This window comes from Telopea speciosissima, chromosome 9 (assembly GCF_018873765.1).
Source record: "Telopea speciosissima isolate NSW1024214 ecotype Mountain lineage chromosome 9, Tspe_v1, whole genome shotgun sequence".
Classification (NCBI taxonomy): domain Eukaryota; kingdom Viridiplantae; phylum Streptophyta; class Magnoliopsida; order Proteales; family Proteaceae; genus Telopea; species Telopea speciosissima.
The window spans coordinates 5,582,377-5,603,745 of NC_057924.1; the positions used below are offsets into that span (position 1 = coordinate 5,582,377).

The following is a 21,369-nucleotide window of genomic DNA, read 5'->3' on the forward strand; positions in this document are numbered from 1 at the left end:
AAAACAAGTGGATTCATAGGATTAGCAGATTTATCATTGTGTGGTACTTGTAGCAGAACTTTGGATGTTAATATCATTGTTAGATTGTCCATATTGGATGTGATTTAGCTGGAGCTTAAAAGTTGCGGACCAGAGGGTTCCTGTTACAAATGTCTAAGTAAATGATTCATCACTTTGATTTGGAAACCTCAACCTTAAGCATATGGAAACTTTTTTGTAAAGTCCAATCCTTTGCAAATCACTCCAGCCGTGGCAAGATGAGAAGAATCATTTAATTTATTTTGGGTGAGACCTGTTCCTGCCCTGGTTAAGGTTTCTGTGCAGGATGAACATTTAAATTGGAGGGAGGTAACTACATATAAGAAAAAAAAGAGAGGAGGGAACCACCCAAAAAAATATATGATAGCTAATATTCTAGCAGAAAAATGGGCTTAAGGTTGAGGTGACTTGTGTAAAGGTAATTTCTCGGTGCTCTATACTTATGGGATTGAAATAATAGTAGTTATGAAATGAAGATGAAAAATGGTAGCATTTTGGATGGCGATATTAAGAGTTGTTTTTGGATTGCCCTGGAGATGCTCTTCTTAAGCATATCTGTGTGTATCTAACTTTACTGTCAGGTCCAGTCTGCATAGACATTGCAACCTGCAAGATGGAGAATTACTTATAGTTATTAGAGTATAACTATCATGTTATTGCATGTCTTTGCACCGACTTTGCTGCTGTTATTCACATGTTCATTTATGTATAACTTTCTGCTCAATTTGTTCATTCATTTTCTTTTCAATCTGATCAATTATTCCTACTTGGGTTGGTTCATCTAGTACTAGTTTCAGGATTTCTCATCTGGTGATCCAATCAGAACTTCCTTACCAATCCTCAAATCCTTGTTCATGGTATCACATGGAGTTATTCACGTGTTCATTCTTTCAATTTTTTGTTGATTATTTGGGAAGATGGTGATGCAACAGCTGTCACGCTTGGCCTTCCACAACAGGCTGCTGCTGGCAGAACTAAAATTTGGCATTTACTGAAATGCACCATGTGACAAAATAAAGTGTTTGAATAGTCAAAAAGTTCTAAAAAATAGTTAACAACTTATATACATTGGAAGCGTGGGGGTTCAATATTTGTGGGCTGTGGGTGTCTTTTTCGTCCTGGTCTTCGGTGAATGTTACCTTGCATGTAAGAGGTGATTGAAATGGTCAGATTCAGTTTGTTTTATGGTGTACATTTTAAAGATTGGAAAAAAAGCCTGGTAATAGATACATCTATCATTTGGTCATCACCTTGTGGGATATGCTGAAAAGACTGGTTGATCTGATTCGTGCAAGAACATGGGTTGACTTTTTTGTTTGTTGGATCCCTTGTTAGTTCCCTCATTGGTTCATCCCTCCCCAAAAAATAGCATGTATGCTTTGTCGTGAACTCACTGTTTCTCACTATTTTCTGTTGTTTAAAATGGCCAGTGTAGGCCTTAGTCATGATCTTTGTGATGTCAAAATTGATTCAATGCCTGTTTTGGTAATAAATTTTAGAAATCACTCAGCATCTGTGCAAACCAGGAATCCTTATTACATCATTTGTCAGAAACTTATAGGTTGGTAGGATTAAGAAAATAATTGTATGTTGACTTGTTAATCTCTTGAGCAGAAAATTGTGGGCTGGTGCTCAGCATTTCCGTTTGCATCTGCTACCCTGACTAGGCTCTATTTGTTATCCATTATCTTTTTATTTTTCCTTCTTGTTCACATGCATTTGTGTGTTGACTTGTTAATCTCTTGAGCAGAAATTCGTGGGCTGGTGCTCAACATTTCTGTTTGCATCTTCTACCCTGACTAGGCTCTATTTGTTCTCCATTGTATTTTTATTTTTCCTTCTTTTTTACATGCATTTGTTATTTGCAGCTTCTTACCAGAGTACTATTCAAGGAACTCAGAACGAGAATGATCCCAATAACACAACTGTGGGTACTTTATTCTGTTTTAGAAGCTTACAGGTCTCTATGCCATATGATTGTGACACATCAATTTTGAGTGCAGATATTTGTTGGTGGTTTGGATTCCAATGTTACAGAGGACCTTCTGAGACAAGTTTTTGCCCAATTTGGGGAGTTAGTTCATGTGAAAATACCGATGGGAAAACGTTGTGGGTTTGTTCAATTTGCAAACAGGTTAGAGAGTTTGTGAATATCTTTAGAGTCATGCTTGATTTTAGAATATCAAATGTGGCTGTTTTACATGTTTGTGTGGTGTTTCAGAGCTAATGCTGAGGAAGCATTGCTGATGTTGCATGGAACTCAATTGGGGGGACAAAATATTCGACTTTCATGGGGACGGACCCCTGCAAACAAACAGGTTTGTGAATTTGATCCATTAGTTTAGTGACTTGTGCTTTAATATATTCAGAATTGTTTGCTCCCATGAATCTGACAAATATACAGGACTCTGGGGGATGGGTTCAGCCTCAGCCAGATCCAAACCAGTGGAATGGTGGTGGCGGGTATTATGGCTATGCTCAAGGTTATGAATCCTATGGATATGCAGCAGCTCCACAAGATCCTAATATGTATGCTTATGGAGCATATCCAGGATATGGAAATTACCAGCAGCAGCAGCAGGTGAGAATTTGTATATCTTAACCTAGATTCCCCTTCTAGAGATGAATTTATGTTGGAAGGATCAGTTTTGAAGTTTTTTTTTGGTTAGGGTTGTGCAAAAGTGTGTCTGCAGATCTCAACATGTTTTGTGGAATGCATCTGTTTCTAAACAATGTTCAAACTTAAAGATGCTTGTATTCTTGAGTTCCTGTTTGAAGTCCCAAATTATGAAAGCACTGCACGTTGTTAATATCTTTTGAATGCTCCCCAGGTGTCTATTTAGGATTCCAAGAGAAATTAGGAATGGAAGTTACTCCTTTGAACTGTGATTGTTAAGTAATCGATGTTGTGATTTCTCAAGTTTATGCTTATCTAGTAGAACTCAAGTTTATCTTATATTTTTTTTTCGTTGACATTGTTTTAAATTTGGTTTTGGTGGCCATGTGTGCTATTAGGATCAAAATCAGGTTGGGCTTTTCAGTATCTTATAACTTTTTGATATAAATACATGTTTATGTATGAACATGTTTAAGTGTGGATGGAGTTAATGTAGCTTGCTAGAGTAGGTTTTGAATGTAAATTTGAGAACCTGTTAGGTTTCTCTCTCTCAGCTTGTACGGATAGGCTATAGTTTCTTCTGATGGGCTCGTTGAATTACAGCTATTTTTTTTTTTTTTCCATGTGCTAAAATACTGTTTGTATGCTTTTTCCAGTGATCTGCTTTATCGGTGGGGGGTGAGGATACAGCTGATGGTGATTGTCATCCTGAGTCTAGAGGCATATGTGTATTTAAGAGGGGACGAGGAGAGCGGAATATTCATTGTGTAGTGTAATCTAGTTTGCTGCTGTTCTTCAAGCATCTTTACAGGGTCTTAGCTTTGGTTGGAATCCTTTTTTCGGAAGGAGCTGTAAAGTTGGCTTGCTTGATGCTGATTGTTTAGGCTCTTGTTTATCTTTATGCTAGTCATTCTCTTCTGTGTTTTCTTGCAAACAAGTTTCCTGACAGATTTTTTATAGACTAGCAATCTTATGGTTGAGATGAATTCTATCTATTTTATAAACTTCCAGTATTTGCATCAAAGATTGAGATGTTTGATGTATTCTGGTTTCCATGTGAGTTTGTTTGGTGTAGTGTATGCTTTTATGAAATTGAAATGGCAAAATATTCTATGTAGAATCTTGAGAACCCAATCTTTGCCCTCTACAATTGTAGACAGCGCCTGCCGAAGATCACTAATTTATTAATCACTGACCGTGTACCTTTTCGGCAGTGCTGTAGGGTTGGGTGGTGATGTCAAATGTCATCTGTTATTTGACCTTTTCAGCAGTGCTGTAGGGCTGGGAGGTGATGTCAATTGTCATCTGTTATAGGTGAAATTTACTCTGGCTGGATTCAGTATTTTAGGATCTGTTTGTTATCCATTCTTTGAATAGATTCTGTTTTTAGAACACTTTAATGAGAAAATAAAAAAGAATTGGGTTCCAGAATGTGTTTTTGTCCCAGAATCTATTCTTAGAATACATACCAAAAACAGCCTACTTGATGTGTTGGACTACAAGATGGCAAGTGAATGTATAACCCTTTGTCGCCCAGTAGTAGTTTATTCCAACGAGCGTTTATAAATGAACTTGTTAAGGTTGGTTTGTTTTTATGTTGAGAATTAGTTGTTGAGATTGTAAACATTTTGTAGATTATTTGTAGAACATTCAAATATGCGCAGGCTTCTGCAACTTTTGGACTGCTGTTTGATTTTGTACACCCAGATTATCCTATTCAATATTTATTTTCTTAATTTGCCAAATTCTAGAAACTCTTCCTGGATTCGTCTATCGGGATTTACATGAATTGGGAGTAGGGTTGGCTGAATACGGTTCGAATAGGCGGATTCAGACCAATCAGATCCTGAATTTTTGAACCCTACCTACATCAATTTGAAGCAAACTGACAATGGATTGGGACTGTCTAGAAGCAACTCTGAATATTAGATTCTTTGACGGCCAATCTGGAAAGAATCTGTCGCAGCAGAATGATTCTTACGTCAACATGAAGAGTCTTCATGCTCTGACAATTCTAATTTTTCGGGTACAAAGGGAGTGGTCTGTGATGTATATATATTTGGGCCACTATGAGCGGACTCTTCCGGTGAGTCTCTAGGCCAAGTTTTATCCTTCACAAGATGGGCAAGTCATTTGCAATTTGGATCCTCTACTGCCGACCTGCTCGGTAGGACCGTGCAATATCCGCCATATCCCCTTGGCAGTTGAGGATCTGAATCCAGTCATTTGTAACGTTCTTGCATACGTTCACGAGGGAAGAAAATAGAGAATTTTTTAAAGGGTAGTTTCGTGCATTCATCTTTGTTGGCAAGAATGTAATTTGGAGGTTTTCCATTTCACCATTAAGTCCCAAGTCCACCATTAGCATAGCATTATTGTTCTCTCTCTCTCTCTTTTCATAGCATGGTGGTTCTCCTTTAACTAGTTGAACAGTGATGTAATCAGCACATTGGAGAATGGGAAAATAAGAACTTGGCTAGGACTTCTTAATCCGCATTCAGAATAATACTTCCCCTCATCCAGTGTTCATTGATTGGGTCCTTTGAAGCTCAAGCGGCTCCACAGTTTCAGTCAAATAATTTTCCATCAATCAGGTTTCTTCAAGTTTATGTAGTTGTCCACTACTTGTTAAACAACTCCTGAGCCTGGTTCAACTCTTGTTCCGGAAAAAGCAGCACAAATCATTAACAGTACAGGTAAATTATTAATCAACAAAACATAACAGTACATGGAAGTTACCAATCTCTGATTAATGAAGGCGAAAGGGTAGTGGTACTAGTGCAAGTGGATCCAACCTTCAATCTCTTTCTTTCTTCCCACCTTATACATGACGGTAAGGAATCCCATTCTGGAGATTTCCCCAAATATATAGGAGGTTTCTCTTCCAGGGTACTAATGGAAACACTCCTTGAGATGATTTCCTGCAACTTCTCTCATGGCGGCTTAACGATTACATTGACAGCATGGATGGCCCATTAATTCAACAATCTATTATTATTCACTATTATTGATGATCAATGTCTGATAAGCACAAAAGTTTCTTAGAAGGGGGAGGGTGCAGGGGAAGGATTAGGAGGGAGGAGACATGCAATTTGAGGATTATTGAGACGAGGGATAAGCGATGTGTCTATTTCGCTATCATTGTCAATGTACGAGGAACTCATAGAAACGGCCTTTTGCTTGATTTTTTTTTGGGGGTAAAAGCTTATAGAGTTTCAGATTTGCTGATAGGAATGGGAAGAATTGGATCATCTTCTCATATAGATCACAACACAAAGCAATTCTATCGACGGACTTCCCTCCAAAGTGGGACACCATCCAAGCCCATTTCTTGGAGAAAGACCGAATAGGCCTAAGAGAAGACTAGCATTTATAAAGAACACCGTCTCACATAGCTGTGGAGAAGGGGCAGGCGAAGAAGAGATGATCAATATCCTTTGAAGCATTTCAACAAAAACAATAATTGCTTTGTGGTGGAGAAAGACTTGGGTAGGAAGGGCGGAATCAATGGTCTTCCAAGCAATGAAACTATGTCTAAAAATGTTGCATTTACCCCATATCAGTTTGTGCAATCTTCACTGATACATGCTCAAACAATTATTATTAGATTCGGTTTTGGTTTTGAGGTTATGAAAAGTATTCAGGTTCGGTTCGATTTCTAGATGTAAACATTGTATCCTGAACCGAATTGAAAGTAAACCGAAAATTTTGAATCGAATCGAATCGATTGACACTCCCCTTACAATTTTTTTTTCTTGTTCTAATTTCTGGGCTTGAAGGTGTAAGAAGATTCCAAACAATGAGCCCAAAATGCCGACATCGATGAATGAAGATAACCCTAATTTGGGCCCAGACCATAGCAGTAGCATATGGGCCTATCAACCGGGGAGCCCATTTACGCTCTTGTGGTCTTCTGAGTCGTGACAGAAAAGAGAGAATGGCACGTTTTGACGTTATAGGCATCTTGGTGAATCAAATAGGAAATTCTCTGCTTCTGCAAATCAATTCCCATTACACTTGCAGGTTTGCAGCGTAGATCGCCTTTGCAGTTCCCTCTTCGATCTCTCCAAAGTGAGGAGTGTTGGATTGAGAGAGAGAGAGCGAGAGAGCGAGAGAGATTTTACATTGATTTAAAAGAAACAGAAACAGAGTCGCAGTTGCATCGGCGGGGAGAAGGCAAACATGGGTTGTAAAATCGTGGATAATTCAGATGATAACGCTGCGTTGCCTTCGGTTAGTGATGCTTTGCTATTCACTACCATGTGCATTATAGGAGTTCCCGTGGAAGTTCAGGTCAAGGACGGTTCGATCTATTCCGGCATCTTCCACACTGCCTGTGTCGAAAAGAACTATGGTGCGTTCGCCGATCTCTAGTTGCCATTTTCACCTGTATTTGAATCTATCTGTTGTTCTCTCATTTCTGAATTGTCTTTTCCTTTATAGAACTCGAAATCAGTGGGTTTGTATTCACCAATCTATTGATCCTGATTTCTGTGCTTTGTTAATGTTGTATAATTTGTATGTGCATTTTATTTATCATCTTTCTTATTGTCACCTCTATCTAGAATAATTAACCCATGTTCCAAAGCTTTTAGTTAGGAGATATTTATAATTGGGTCTGTATTGTTCAGGCATTGTTTTGAAAAGAGCAAAGATGACAAAGAAGGGGAAAAATGACTCCAACTTAGAAATAGGTGCTATTGTTGATACACTTGTTGTACTTTCAGGTGATCTAGTTCAAGTAGTTGCTAAGGTATGTTTATGTATTGTTTTTAAATATAAATAAGTGAAGTTGGCCCTAGATTCCATTTGCTATATCATGGACTTTGTGTTGGACAATGTGCTTATGTTTTGAATGGTTCCATACATAGGGAGTTATACTTCAGGCAGATGTAACTATTGGCAGCGTAGCTGAGGATGACATTGGAGCTGTCACTGGATATGATTGTCCTACTGAGTGTCGGGAAAGTGAAGAAGTATCTCCCAGATGTAACAAGGTTGATTTGAAAATGTCTGCAGTGGGTACTGCTCAAATAAGTCAAAATAGGTGATTCTCTGTTTTATCATGTTCATTATCTATAATATTTCTTCAACTTTTACATAAAAAAAAATAAAAAAATAAAAAATCTTCAACTGAAAGGGTAGGTTCATGAAGTTACGTGTGCATGAAAAACAGCATGAAAATGAAAGGGCAGAAAAAAACTCTATCTAATATTTATAGAAGGCATTGAGAGATTATACGTCCAATTCTGAACATTCACATTATTAGGAATAATTTATAGCTGATCGCAGACACACTTTTGTTGGGTAGTTAATTTAGAATTTTCTATTGAGTTTTAAGAAGAAATGAGAATTGCAGAATTATCCTTTGTTATAGCTCAAAATAAGTGATCTGCTAGGAGAACGCTCTATAAATATGCCTGCTTAGAAAGTCTTTTCTCAATAATTTTATTGGGAGAGGGTTTCTCTGAGCTAGTGGTATGGAGAACCACCGATCATGGAGGTGTGTGATGGTTCGTCAATAGGGTGCAGGAGGAGAGAGATAGAGAGAGAGAGAGAGAGAGGAGCTGCTGGCGTAGCCTCCGTCTGCAGCTCAGAGATACTTTTCCCTTTTTTACTTATTCTTTTCCAGGAATAACTTTTGGAATCTTGAAGTCTATTGATTTGAATGATAAGTGTCCCCTGGCAGACGGAAGTCGGCTTTTGTTAATGCTGATTCTGCCTAAAATAACATATATTCCATTTTTATCATTCAAATCATTGTTTCTATGTAAGTGATATGATTTACATTGCTGTCACTAACAGCTAATTTTCCGCTAAAGCATCTATGTTCAAACAAATGGACCTTACAATCTTATGATTTGAATCCTTGATTCCTTTCCCATTTCTTACAATTTTCTCATCCAATTTGGTTTTGACAAAATTGCCTGAACGATCTTTTGATCTTGGTCCAATAAATATTGATATTTTTATAATAGTGACTTGAATGAAGCAGTAACATAAAGATTTCTATTCCTGGTCAAATTTCGGTTTTAATACCCAAAGGACTGGAGTTCTTTTGGTCATCTCTTTAAGCACACAAAATTCCACTTTGGATCCTTGAAATATTCTTAAGTCAAAGATTCTAGGACAATCCCTTGCATGTCAATGATGTATAAAGAGCAATAGAAATCAGTCAATTAGCCACTTATAATCAGGCTTGTAGAAATTTTATTTTGCTCCCATAGGTCATAGCTCATGAAAGTGTGGAAAGACCCTACTAATTAACTGTTACTACTTTTTAGCATCACAAAGGTCCTTCCTTTCATTGGGAAGTGCAAAGTTCTATCATTTTCAACACTAGTTGAATTTCAGTCACACTTTTTATTTCACTATGTAGCTTCTTCATTTTGCTTAGAAACCATTAGTAGTTACTCTCTTATTTTTTGGGTATTTAGTAAGTTATGATTTATTATGTGCTGCAAAGAAGCAAAAGAGTTTCTATTCTTGTGTGATTGCATTTGCATTTAAGCATATTCAATACCCAGTTAGCTTAATATTTGGTTGATTAAAACTTAATTGTTGATTAATAAGTCAAAAATTCTATTCTATATTGTGGTTTAATAGTGCTTAACATACCTTGATATAACTTTTGATTGCCAATTAGCTGTTCTTTGAAATTATCTAGTGTCGGTTTTTTTTTTTTTTTGGAAGGAACCTTGGAACCTCATTCCAATTTTCATGGGTCAATCCAGGAGTTTAGATCAGAATGAAAATAAGTACGTATATGATTTCATAAATGTGAGTTCTGGGGATGGTTTTTCCGGAAAAGCTGAAGAGGTGCTTGGCATGAGCAAAAAGGCATTACCTCAAGAAAGGAATCAAAGGATAGCGAATATTGATAATGGAAATGTTGAGGGCATGCATCAAGAAAAGGTGAACTATTTTATGACTTTATAAACAGATTTTGTTGTAAGAAGCAAACAGTTGTCAATTTGTTATTTTTAATATCTTCCTTGTCAAGGAGCACTCTTTTCAGTATTTTTCTGGTTCTTTTACATGATTACAGATTGAAGATGTTTCAACTGTTTCAGATTATGTGGGGTAAGTACTCGTCAGACGTGTAAACCATCACAAGCCATAGTTATATATAAGTGTCCTGTTTTACTTATCAAAAGAAGTATCCTGTTTTACTTCTGAATGAGATTTGGATGAAGCACATTAAATTGATGGGTCTGGAATGCTCTGCTGGCTGCATGGCAGCTGAAAGTTGGCAGAGATTGGATGGACTGAATTTCACCATCCTTCTCTCCTTATGGGTGCAGTTATCAGAGACATATTGTTGAAGCTGTCATATGAAAATGTTACCATCTCTTTTTTCTGTCTTTTTTGTCTGTTAATTATCTTGAACTCAGATTCCATCACTTGCTTTGTTGACAGACAGATTGGGAAAGAGAGGTCACAAGGGAAAAAGGATCAGTATGACCGACAGCACAAGGCCCATGAAGAAGACACTGTATGTTAAGGCAACTATATCTTGAATCATTCATGTATGGTCCAGTATAATTGAAAATAAGAACTCATATAGTAATGCATGTTTCTATGTGAACTTTAATTACTTCACATTCAACTGTCTCCTGCAGATTAATGAAGTTCAGAGCTTGAGTTCAAGCAGTGAGTCCTGCATCCTTTTTTACGGTTAAGGGTTGTGAATTTTCGTATTTTCTTTTTTGAAATAGCTTGCTTCCCCCTGCCCCCATTCTTTTTCCTCCCCACTTCCTTTATACTAGAGGAGAAACCTTGAGGTAATCCAATCTGATACAAACCCTATGGATGGTTGGCACTGGCTTACCGTGAAATCTGGACATTATATGGTTTGGGCTCACACTATTACTAGTCCAGCCAAGAGATCTCGTATGATAATTGCCTTTTGACGTATGATTTTCTTTTCTGGACTAATGTAATATACTTGATTTTATGGGGAGGAGGGGGGGGGGGGAGAGTCCTCTCTTAGAGATGCATTAAATGCTGGCACCACTTCGGTACTAAATTGCCCATTTGCTCTGACTATGAGTTATCTTAGATTTTCTCTTACTGTAGGTTAGAAGATTGTGGTGTTTGACCCATTCTGTTTGTTTATATTCTCATGCAGTGGATACTTTCCATACCAAACTAAAATCCGTTGATGGAAAGAACTTGGGGTTATCATCTAATAATTATCCAAATGGAGCATGTGCAAGCTCTGACCCTTCATTTGTCAAACCGGTCACTCAGGACTGTCAGAGGCCTGCTTCAACAGACTTCTTGTCAGATGTTTCAACCTCTTCCACTTCAGGAGTAGATGTTCCCCCACAATCATGTTCCACTTCCTTAGCATCATCAACCAGCATGGTCCCACCAAGAGGCTCGGCTTTTAATACAAATTCCAAGGTGAGGTAGATCATTTCTAGAATTTTTTTTGGGAGTTGACAAAAATAATGTTATCGAAGATAACCACCCCCTTCCAATGGATACATCACAGAATAGAGTGATACAACTGGAAATTGCAAATTAAAATGGTAAGCTCCCCAAATATAGATGGGATCTGGCCACCCTATTCTCAGCTAAAATTTGTCTGCCTCTTGATTCACTGCTCTTGGCATCCAGGAGAGTGAGCGATTCAGTTGGGAAACATCACCATGGTTCTGAATCTTTATGTCTCATCCAATTACTAATGTTTGCTGAAGCTGAATTTCCTCCCACAAGCACTTGACTGTAGCTTATTGATATAGCAGTCTCCAGATCTTCATTAAGAGACCACAACTCTGCCCTACTGGAATTACTTCTATAATTGGAACTGCTTTTACTCCAACAACCGACCAATTTCAAATCTTAACAGTCCTCCTATGCCCCTTATGCTCAATGGACCTGGATTACCCAAAGAATATCCATCAAAGTTCAACTTGACTATTGAATGAATCAAAGTTCAACCTGCAAAAGGGAGTTACCTCTTCCTTCACTACTCTTGAATGAATCAAGGAACTCCAATTCTTGTGCAAAGCTTCTGGTATGCCACTAAAGATTGTTTGCTTTTGGCCAATTCACCTCTGTAGTTGTGATCTTATCAATGACAACTCATAGATCTGAAAAGGTTTTGAAACAACCTGACTTTTCTTTCCTCTCACAGATGCCAAAAAGATGCAAATTGAGCTCCCTTCATGGAAACCTCCTCCTTCCAAAAAGAGCTAGATCCTAATAACAGTCATAGTTCATTGACATCCTGAGGGAATTACATAAGTCATTTGAAAAACTCTCAAGAATGGAGCCAAACTTTGATGTGCAAAGAGGAGGGTGAATGAATTAACCATCCTTCTTTTTAGCACTGATAGATTCCATTGCCACAGCTGAAGACACCATCTAAAATAGAGTATGAAGTTTTTCGATACTGGTCACTTTTTGTTGTAGAGGTGGCTATTAGTTTAGAGTTTGGACTGTGGACAGATAATACATCTGCCTCTAGAATGATTAATAGTAACTGTACGATTTACTAAATTATGTAACTTATTGCAATCATTCAGTTCTTTTGATACTGCTGATTATTAATCTTTTTGGGGGTAAAATCAGTTCTTTCGATAATTTATGTAGGAATTTAAGCTCAATCCAGGAGCAAAAACCTTCTCTCCATCATTCGCAATACCTAGAGCAACAACTCCTGCAGTGCCAACAGTTGCAAGCATGGCTTACATCTCAAACAACTCGCCTTTGGTACCTGTTGCTGGTGTTCAGCAGGAAATTGGAGTCGGCCCATTTGCACCCCATTCATCTCTGCCCGTTAAGTTCGTCCAATACAATAATTCAGTAGTTGGAAATGGGGGCAGTGGTTCTCAATATTCTCAACCTGTATGTATTCCTTAGTCTTTTTTTCTTTCAACTTTTTTTTGTTATTAGGTATTGTTTTATTATTTTGTTGTGATGGTTGCATCCTGTAGGTCATTTCTTGAAAGTGAAAGTTCATTACTAGTTCCTTCAGTTGGGAGGCACTTTCTTTGGCTTGTTACCTTGTTCTTGTAAATTTAACCATGCACTTGCAATCATTTGGCCAAAAACTTGTGAAGATTACGAGGTTTTGAAAAGATCTTGTTCTCTTTTGCCAAAGGTTTCAGATCACTGATGTATTTTAGGGTCTTGTTCTTTTTTGGGGCAAAGGTAATGAACAAAAAATAGGCCAGGGATCGAAACAGTTAAACAAGTCAATATATACTACTGGAACTTTCTGTTAATCAAATAATGAAGGGATCGAAACAGTCAGACAAGTCAATATACACTAATGTAACTTTCTTTTAATCAAATAATGAAGGCTTACTAAATCAGTAAATTGTGTCCTTGTATGATTATATTATATGGTGGTCAGAATTTGAAGTAGTTTTGATGTTTAGTTTATTCTTGTTTTGTATTTGCTCATGCATGGGTCGGTGGGTGCTTATTTGCTTGCTTAGATAAATAAAGTGTTTGAAAATTCAAATTATGGAAAACTTGGTTGATGAGTTGACTTTAACCCTTATCAAGTTCATGCTTAATGCAACGTGGGTTCCCAAAACCCTAATTCTCAGTCGTTATGGGTCCACCCTGGATGATAGAACTCAATTAATCAAGGATAATGGCAATTTCATAATTTTTGGGAATAACTCAGCATCTTAAACGTATGGTAACAAATGGAAGGACCGATTTGCAAATAAATATTGAGAAATAGGGCTATTCTGGAATTGTCAAGTTAATTGAGAGTAAGTAGAAACAAAAGGGTTTTGAGTAATTTTATATAGTCTATTCTTGTTTGTAATTTCGGACAGTTTGTGTTTTCTTCTACCTTCGACCACACGAGTCACATGGCAGAACACAAGTAAAAGATCCAACTGCAGCCTGTTGAATCCATATCAAGCACTTTCTGAAACCTCAAAGTGAGAGTTGCCTAGGCCTAATGGGTTAAATCAAACCTATAAAACTCGGTTAAATACGGATTAGAAGACTTCATTTGAACTGTTTCAGAGAGAACCGAAAACAGAGCAGATCTGATCTCAGGTGGTTATCTCACCATTCAAGCAAGTTTTCGAAACCAAATTGTACAGGAAAAGTCGCCCTAGAGTAGGTAAATAAATCCCCAATTTTCATCCGAAACCGATGGATTCCCAATGGGTTTGAGTTCAAACGGGACTGCCAATATTGTTAGGGTAGAATAGGAAATGGGAAAAGATACAATACGTAACAGAGTATAAATGAAAGAAGAACTACATGAGAAGAATATAGAAACTTACCGGAGGGGAAAGGAGCAGGACCAGGGAGATTGGGAGAGAAGAGGGAGCATGTCACTCGACCAATAGCCACCACAAAGAGCGTACCCAGTGCACGAGGCTCCCGCCACTGCGGGGTCTGGGGAGGGTCATAATGTATGCAGCCTTACCCTTGCTTTCGCAGAGAGGCTGTTTCCAGACTCGAACCCGTGACCAATAGCCACCCCATGACAGTAGAAAATTCCTAAATGAAAGGATTACATGCATATATAAGGAAAATAAAACTCCAGAAAATAGAAACTACTCTCAAACTCGAAACTAACAATTCAATGCAATCCCCTACATTTATCCAATTGTAAAACAAAATAAAAATGCAATTACAAGAATATCCCCAAATAACTGGATAAACCCCTACCAACCCTTATTGGACCAAAAACCCGGTTTGGGTCCAGTTCGCCTTGGTCTTGGTTTCCAGATGGGTCATGCCGGTCCAGCCATGATAGTGCTACTGTGTCAATGCTTATTGCAGAATTCTCAAGGTGATAATCCTTAGTTTTTCAACCATCATACAATTTCCTGTGACCAATAAATGAATTGTAACGAACTGAAGAAAGTCTCACTTCTAACTCCAGTAGACAATATTGGACCCAATTGATAAATTGTAAGCGACCTGATTTTGTTGCCTTTCTTGTGGTAGACAATATAGGAGCCTAATCAGTAAATTATGAACAACTTGAAAATGCTGCTTTTCTTGTTGTAGACAATATTGTCTTCAACTTGGAAACATTTTATAGACAAGTTCTCTATGCCTAGTCTATGGTATGGCAAATTATGTGTGCCATGAGGCCCAATAAGAGAAGTTTCCCTTCTTGCGATAGACAACATTGGGCCCAATTAATAAACTGTAACCAACTTGGAGATGGTTGCCTTTCTTGTGGTAAACAATATAGGAATCCAATCAATAAACCATAACCAACCTGAAAATGTCTCTATTGTTGTGGAATTAACATTGACTTCAATTTGGGAACATCTTATGGTGAAGCTACAGAGGGTTTGACAAAGTAGTAGGTTTGCCATAAGGCCATCTGTTAGTTAACTTTATTGTTTCAGCTCTTATACTATGTTTTGAGGTAGTTTATTTAGATATTCCATGTATTTGTTCTTAATTCCCTTCTTCCTTTTGTTATTTACTAGACAACTTCTGCAAAATTCAATTGTTTCAGTTCCTCCTTTGCTTATGTAAAAGCCATTCTTCATTGATCTTGCATTTTTTTTTCTTTCCGTTTTGTTTAAGTTTACATCATCAACTCTTTAGAGCTTTTTCTCTAGAATGCGAGTTGTGACTTTTCTCTTTGATAATGTTTTGCATCATGCCTCGGTTTTAAGACTTGTGGGTAGAACAGGACAGTTGTCCACATGCACTCTGGAGCATGTAGTGCCAATTGATCCCACCCCAAGAGCTTCCAAGTGAATCCAGTGGCATGATTCTGATTTTCTAACCATCTAATATTGTTCTTTTCAACTCTCAAAACCATGAAAAACAATCTAGAAAAGAGAAGTTCATCTAAAAAAAAAAAAATCTAGAAAAGAAAATTTTATTTCAGCACTCAGGTTTTGGATGTCTCCTAGGTGGGAACTCATTTCCCCTTTCCTAACAGATAGTTGACTACTTGCTCTATGCATTTGATAGACCATCCCTCTGCTCCACTTTAGCACTGTTCTAGGTTGGCAATTGGCTGGATCTTAACCCGGTGTTGGCTTGTTTATAGCAGATTCAAAGTGAGTAGAGCTCGCTTCATTTAAGTTCCAGCCTGATTAAGTCAGATCCGTTATTAACTGCACAGAGGAACATCATGGTGGAACCGAGCCGATTAAGATAGATGATACATGCAAGTAAATGCAGATATTTTTGGGTAGAATTTATATCAGAAAAAATTTCTGAAGTGTATCCAATTATCCAGTTAATAATTCGCAACATTTCAGGTTTTCTAGATCCATTGGATTAGTAGTTGGATTTCAGATCATCCAATTAATAATTGTATCTGGACCGCATATTCTAGGACCGTCCTGAGTCCATCCAGTTGCAGCCCTACATGATTGTCTAATATTTTCTAGTTTATTTACTCCGAAAAACTCAAATTGCCATCATCTTACTCCATAATCTCTGTAATGTTCTTTTCTAGTGACTTATATCTGTAATTCTTTTCTTGCAATAGATTGTTGGACAAGTGGGAAGCAGGCAGCAGCCAGTTAGATATGCTGGTCAATATCCCATCCAAGCAGGACCTCCATATGTGCATCCAAATTCTCAACCTGTAAGTGGTAGGGAAATCTCATCTACTTTGGTAGCTGAATTGTCTCCCATGTGGTTGTTTTGTGTTCAGTTGTAGAAAGATCTGGTGGCTTCATGATCTGTTCAGTGACTTGAGTCATTAAAAGTTATAACTTGCTGTTGTTTTATTTTTCATTTGCCAATTTATTTTCTCAGGTTATGGTTGGACGACTGGGACAGCTGCTCTATGTGCATCCAGTTTCACATGTAAGAAATGATATATTCCTTGATCTTATCCAAATAATAGAATTGCTTGATGTACTCATGATTAACATCACAATGAGGCAGACAAGTTATTTGTTCCTTGAACTTATCCGAATAATAAGGTGAACAGGACTTTTTTTAACCTTTTCCTAGCTTATTCTTACCAAGTTTCAAGGTTTTAGTTTTGAGGCTGGTTCAAAATATTTTGCGAAACCGCAAAAATTTGGTCCAAACCTGGAAGGTTTTGGTGGATGGTTTCAATTGATGGTTTCGAGGCCCAAATGGTCAAATTAGGTCCCAAAACTTCTAGGAAATCCTATTTTAGGCCTTCTAGACATAGTGAAACCCTTAGATTGTTAAAAAGCACACCCAAAATGGTAGTTTGACTTCGAACCGTAGGTTGGTAATATGAACTGTATGCTGCTGTATACATTCTCTAATTTATTCTATTGCACACAAAATACAGTACTAGAACACACATAATTCAATTAGAACGACTAAAAATCTGCATTAGGAATGAATAAACATAAAATTATAAATCATTTCATAATTATCAAATGTTATACATGGTTATTACAAAGACTCAAAGATATGGGAATGAAGAATACAAACAAGTCACCCCTCTGCCCCATCCTAGATTTTCTAGTAATTCGGAGAATCAAATCACTATCCGCATAGTATGCTGGAAGAAACACTCTTAAGTCCTCCACAACAGCCCTATAAATGGCATCGTCAACATATTGGAGGTACTAGGGGTGCAATTATGGCCCGGCCGCCCGAGCTGAGCCGGCAGGGCCTAGGCTGGAATTTTAGCCCGTAGGATGGGCTGGGCCTGGTTTGGGCTGAGACCTTGGGTTGAGCCTGGCCCGGTTGTGTATATATTACACACACACACACACACACACACACACACATATATATATATATATATATATATATATATATATATATATATATATATATATATCAAAACAAAAAAATAATGTGACTTTGGATGTCTAGCTTTATTTAGTGGCATCACATTCTCTATTCTTTAAGTTTTCGACGTGGGACAAAGAAAACTTCTTTTTTCTCCAAGGCAGGAGAAAAGACTAAGAGATTGCACTCATTTTTAGTCCCACATTGAAAATTTAAGAGAAGGGAATGAAAGTCTATAAATAAAAGGGTGAGATGGTGTGTATTTTCAAATTGGCAAGGAACAACACTTCACAATCAGGAGGTCATGAGTTCAACTCTCCTTGGGGCCTACCTATCAAAGGAAATTTGGTTACTTGATAATTATTTCCTGTGAGCCTCATCTAGTATGCAAATTTACCTTCCTATACTAAAGTTTGTTAATCGATGATAACTGATGATTTAGTTCACCGTGATGTGTAGTGTCATCTATAGTAGAATGTCGTGAATATCTCTCATTTTAAGGCCCAGTATTTTACAACCAGTATTTTACTTCTTTCTGTTTTTTCTTTAATAGGCTAAGAACATTTCATCTGTAAAATATCTTTTGTTTTGGAAGGATGTGGTTCAGGGTGCAGCTGCAGTTTCACAAGTATCTTCACGCTCTCTTTTAACTTCACATCAGGCTCATTTTCCAAAGCAGCAAGGTATGAATTCATTTTAAAGTACATGATGAAAGCTGTGCCAAATTCAAGTTGATTATGTTTCTCTTCTTCCTCGGAGAAAGACGATCAAACAATTCCCGACCATGACCCTTGCGGGTCGGTTCATCCGCATAGGATACAAAAAGAAATTCTATTATGGTTCAGGAAGGAAGAATTCCGGAGATTTCTCATCCCATTAAGATAAATGGAATAGTGTGATACGATATCAAGGGCATTATCTTGTTTCCTGCTTGAGAACCATGCAGCTAGCAGATCCATAAACCAAGGTTCAAGATTTCGGTTTCAACTGGAATTTTGACCTTGGTTGAAACTAAAATATACCACTGAAATGGCCGAAATGGAACCCATAAAGTATACAACCAAACCAACCAAATGGCACCGAAATATGTTTCATTTCGGTGAAAAAACCGAAACATTGAAGATCCCTCAATTTGCATGCCATTTCGTTTTTCCCAATGTCGAAACCAAAATCAAATTGCCCAAATTTTGACAGAATGTCAATATCTCGAACCATGCCATGAACACAAGAATACCTGGCACATACATGCTAGAGCAGGCCTATTGAATCAACTTCAATCCTCTGTTTTCTGGGTCATATATCCCTAGAATCTCATGATGTTGGTAAAATTAACAGTTGAAGTAGCTGAAATTCGGACATCTATAAGTAGAGGTGTTTTAGCTGCTTTAGACAACCTGGTTCTTCTGGATTTTGGGACCATGGAGAGTCTTGATTCATTAAGTATAGGTCATTGTATTTGGGTTTCTGGTTGCTCAGCACATTCAGTCTCTTGTTTTACAGAGTAAAACCCCTCAACCCCCCCCCCCCCTTTTCCAACAAAAAACAAAAAAGAAGAAAATAAATACTGCTTGTTGTGGAATAGCTGCAACCAACTCCCCCGTTATTACTGGGGTCATTTATCATATTGGACATCTCAAGTATCAGTTTGCTAGACTGTAAAACGGTGTCCGTCAACGGCATAGATAAAATATGTGAGGCTTGAACCCTGGTGACTCTTTGGTGATCAAGGCCCCCTGGTTGTATTCATCATATTAGGTCAAATGTCAGCTGGGATTCCTTGGTAGGCTTATACATTTTCGATTTGCTTCTATTGCATGTTTCCACTCCTATACATTCTGGGAAAACCTGTAAAGAGATTAGACAATCCAGATCTCAATGGTCCACCCAATGAAGGATCACTCTATGCCCACTGCTGAATTGCATTTTCTTTCAAGAACGTAAAAAAAATGTGTCAGTTTTTTTATTCAAATATCTGTCTGTCATTCTGTCTGTCTACAAATTTTAACCATGATATTTAATTTGTTCAATGATAGGAAATGGAACAGCTCCAGCATTGCACCTCTGTGTAGCTCCTCCGTCATTCGTGGCTGGTGGACAGCAGCATCCCTTTGCCATTCCAACCCCTATTCAGCTGTCACAGTCTCCTTTCCCTACTATCCAGCCTGTTCCAGTACCTGGTGCCAATGGTCTCTTTGGCAGTAAGTTCCCATGAGTCTGTGTATTCTTTCGCATCTCTACCTAGTTTTTTTTACTGAAATTAAGCTTTCTAATTCTTTATTAGAGAAGTACCAGGTGCAAGCATTAGTTGTCAACTACCTTGTACTTTTTTTTACCGGACTTTCAAACTGTAAAGAGTAGTGGTTTTGGCAATGAAGTTTTTTATTGTTATAAATTTATATTATTCTATCTGTTGGATGGAAATTCAGCCGATAAGATATTGATGATGGTAGTAAAAGAATGGTCTTAAAACCGATACTTCCCAGATTGCAATGCATTAAAATACTTTCCCTTAGTTTATTTTGATGTGAAATATTGACAATATTTTGTAGAGAATGAGCTCATTAACGAGAGCTGGATAATTCTTATTAGTTATCTAAAGAACTATGGAGTGAGTTGAATATTTGGATCATATGACCTATTTTCCGAGAAAACAATGTATGATCTGCAATTATGTATTTCATTTTCGTAAAATTAGTAGAATAAAAGCTGTCAGTTATCTAGATGTAGTATAACACTGAGGTTTGGTTATCTGGGTGTAGTATAATTCCAATTTCTTGGATCTTCAATATTTGACATTAGAACAAACACAATGACATTTTTTCACAGAACCACACACACTCACACACACACACACAGATGAAACCTTCAGGCTTCAGTGGGGTTGTAGTAGGTGGCAGAGGCAATAGAGACTTGAAGAGCAAATGCACCTGCTGTACACATGTATTCAATCAAAACTGGAACTGAAAACCCAGAGCTTTACACTAATATTTTTTTAAGGTTTTTGGGACCTTACACATGTTCTAGAAAAAGAATGAAAAAGAATTCTGTGGTACTATTATTATTATTATTTTTTATAGTTTTTGGGACCTTACAGATGTTCTATAGAAAGAATGAAAAAAGAATTCTGTGGTTGTTGAAGTTTGAGGCTCTTTAGACTTTTGGAGTCAATTCACAAAGACTTTTGAGTGAATTTCAATTTTCAACTTAGCTGCCAAAAGATTGTGGTCTGTTCTGTGTGGTGATCTTTGTTGTTTTAGGCCTTTTGCAACTTTGGGGCTTCTTGCTCCCCTTCTCTTATCGTCTTGTTAAAAGAGGTGAAGAGGAGCACGCAGCCTAAATTTTTCTAAAAAGATACCGTGTGAATGTGTGATGGTCTTCAACTGGGGTTTGACTAGATAGGAAGATAGAAATCTTATGGTTAGATAATGATAAAAATAATATATCTACAAAGTTTGAATATTGTCAAATATTGTAAATATTAAATAGAAAAAAAAAATGGAAACAAAATAATATGATAATGTTCTTTGTGGGAGGAGTGCAACACCTCAACCAACAGCCCCCACAAAGAATACTCCCTCAAAATGTTAAAGATGAAAGGGGAAAAGAGCTGTCTGCGAATTCTTTCTACGTTCTATCACAAAAAGTGAGGGTCTCACACATGTTTTTTGTTTTATTTTTATTTTATCTATTTTGGAAATGTAAGTTTGCATAAATTGATATTTTTTTTCAGACCATTAAATGGTGGTAGCATACAAATTTCTTCCCACACTGGCAGCATAGAAACCCTTAACCATAATTGATACAAAGACTAATTCTTAGAGAATAAGATAATTGACCAGTCAAGAATAAATAATATCTTATAATAGCCTCATAGTGCATTTTTTATAGACATTTTCTAGTAGGATATAATTGCATTCACATGCATGTTTGTATATTAAATATGAATTTTAAGCATTAATAAGCCTAGCCTACTTCGTTGTAAAATCCCTTGCAAAAGCCAATTTTCTCTGAACAAT

General features: G+C 37.3%; 3 protein-coding genes across 9 annotated transcripts in view; all 3 read left to right on the forward strand.

Annotated features, from left to right (window-relative positions):
- Window positions 1-7,342, forward strand: part of LOC122639361 (B2 protein-like) — a 26,684-nt gene extending 19,342 nt beyond the window's left edge. The window contains exon 7 of the mRNA XM_043832197.1: window positions 7,313-7,342. The gene's annotated coding sequence lies outside the window, so the exon portion shown is untranslated. The remainder of the gene's footprint in view (window positions 1-7,312) is intronic.
- The window catches only part of LOC122639357 (polyadenylate-binding protein RBP45), a 13,275-nt gene extending 3,821 nt beyond the window's left edge, over window positions 1-9,454 (forward strand). The window contains exons 3-8 of one of the 5 annotated variants that reach the window (XM_043832190.1): window positions 1,908-1,966; window positions 2,043-2,173; window positions 2,261-2,357; window positions 2,444-2,616; window positions 7,384-7,391; window positions 9,442-9,454. In XM_043832190.1, the coding sequence (XP_043688125.1) occupies window positions 1,908-1,966; window positions 2,043-2,173; window positions 2,261-2,357; window positions 2,444-2,616; window positions 7,384-7,387 (464 nt within the window). In that variant the 3' untranslated portion in view covers window positions 7,388-7,391; window positions 9,442-9,454. Of the gene's footprint in view, window positions 1-1,907; window positions 1,967-2,042; window positions 2,174-2,260; window positions 2,358-2,443; window positions 2,642-3,309; window positions 3,717-7,383; window positions 7,392-9,441 lie in introns of those variants that run through there. The other 4 variants (XM_043832189.1, XM_043832188.1, XM_043832191.1 and 1 more) reach the window with 4 other exon arrangements.
- Window positions 6,763-19,823, forward strand: LOC122639356 (polyadenylate-binding protein-interacting protein 3). Of its 3 annotated transcripts, none has more exons than XM_043832185.1 (14): window positions 6,763-7,010; window positions 7,288-7,409; window positions 7,528-7,703; window positions 9,391-9,504; window positions 9,541-9,571; window positions 9,705-9,739; window positions 10,076-10,151; window positions 10,279-10,309; window positions 10,788-11,065; window positions 12,260-12,514; window positions 16,116-16,214; window positions 16,388-16,438; window positions 17,949-18,036; window positions 19,387-19,823. In XM_043832185.1, the coding sequence occupies exons 1-14, from the start codon at window positions 6,839-6,841 to the stop codon at window positions 19,563-19,565; spliced, it is 1,707 nt and encodes a 568-aa protein (XP_043688120.1). In that variant the 5' UTR covers window positions 6,763-6,838; the 3' UTR covers window positions 19,566-19,823. The 3 variants fall into 3 exon arrangements, with proteins under 3 accessions (XP_043688120.1, XP_043688121.1, XP_043688122.1); XM_043832186.1 differs by having other exon boundaries at window positions 17,961-18,036; XM_043832187.1 differs by lacking the exons at window positions 9,391-9,504; window positions 9,541-9,571; window positions 9,705-9,739.
- Window positions 19,824-21,369: the final 1,546 nt, after the last annotated feature.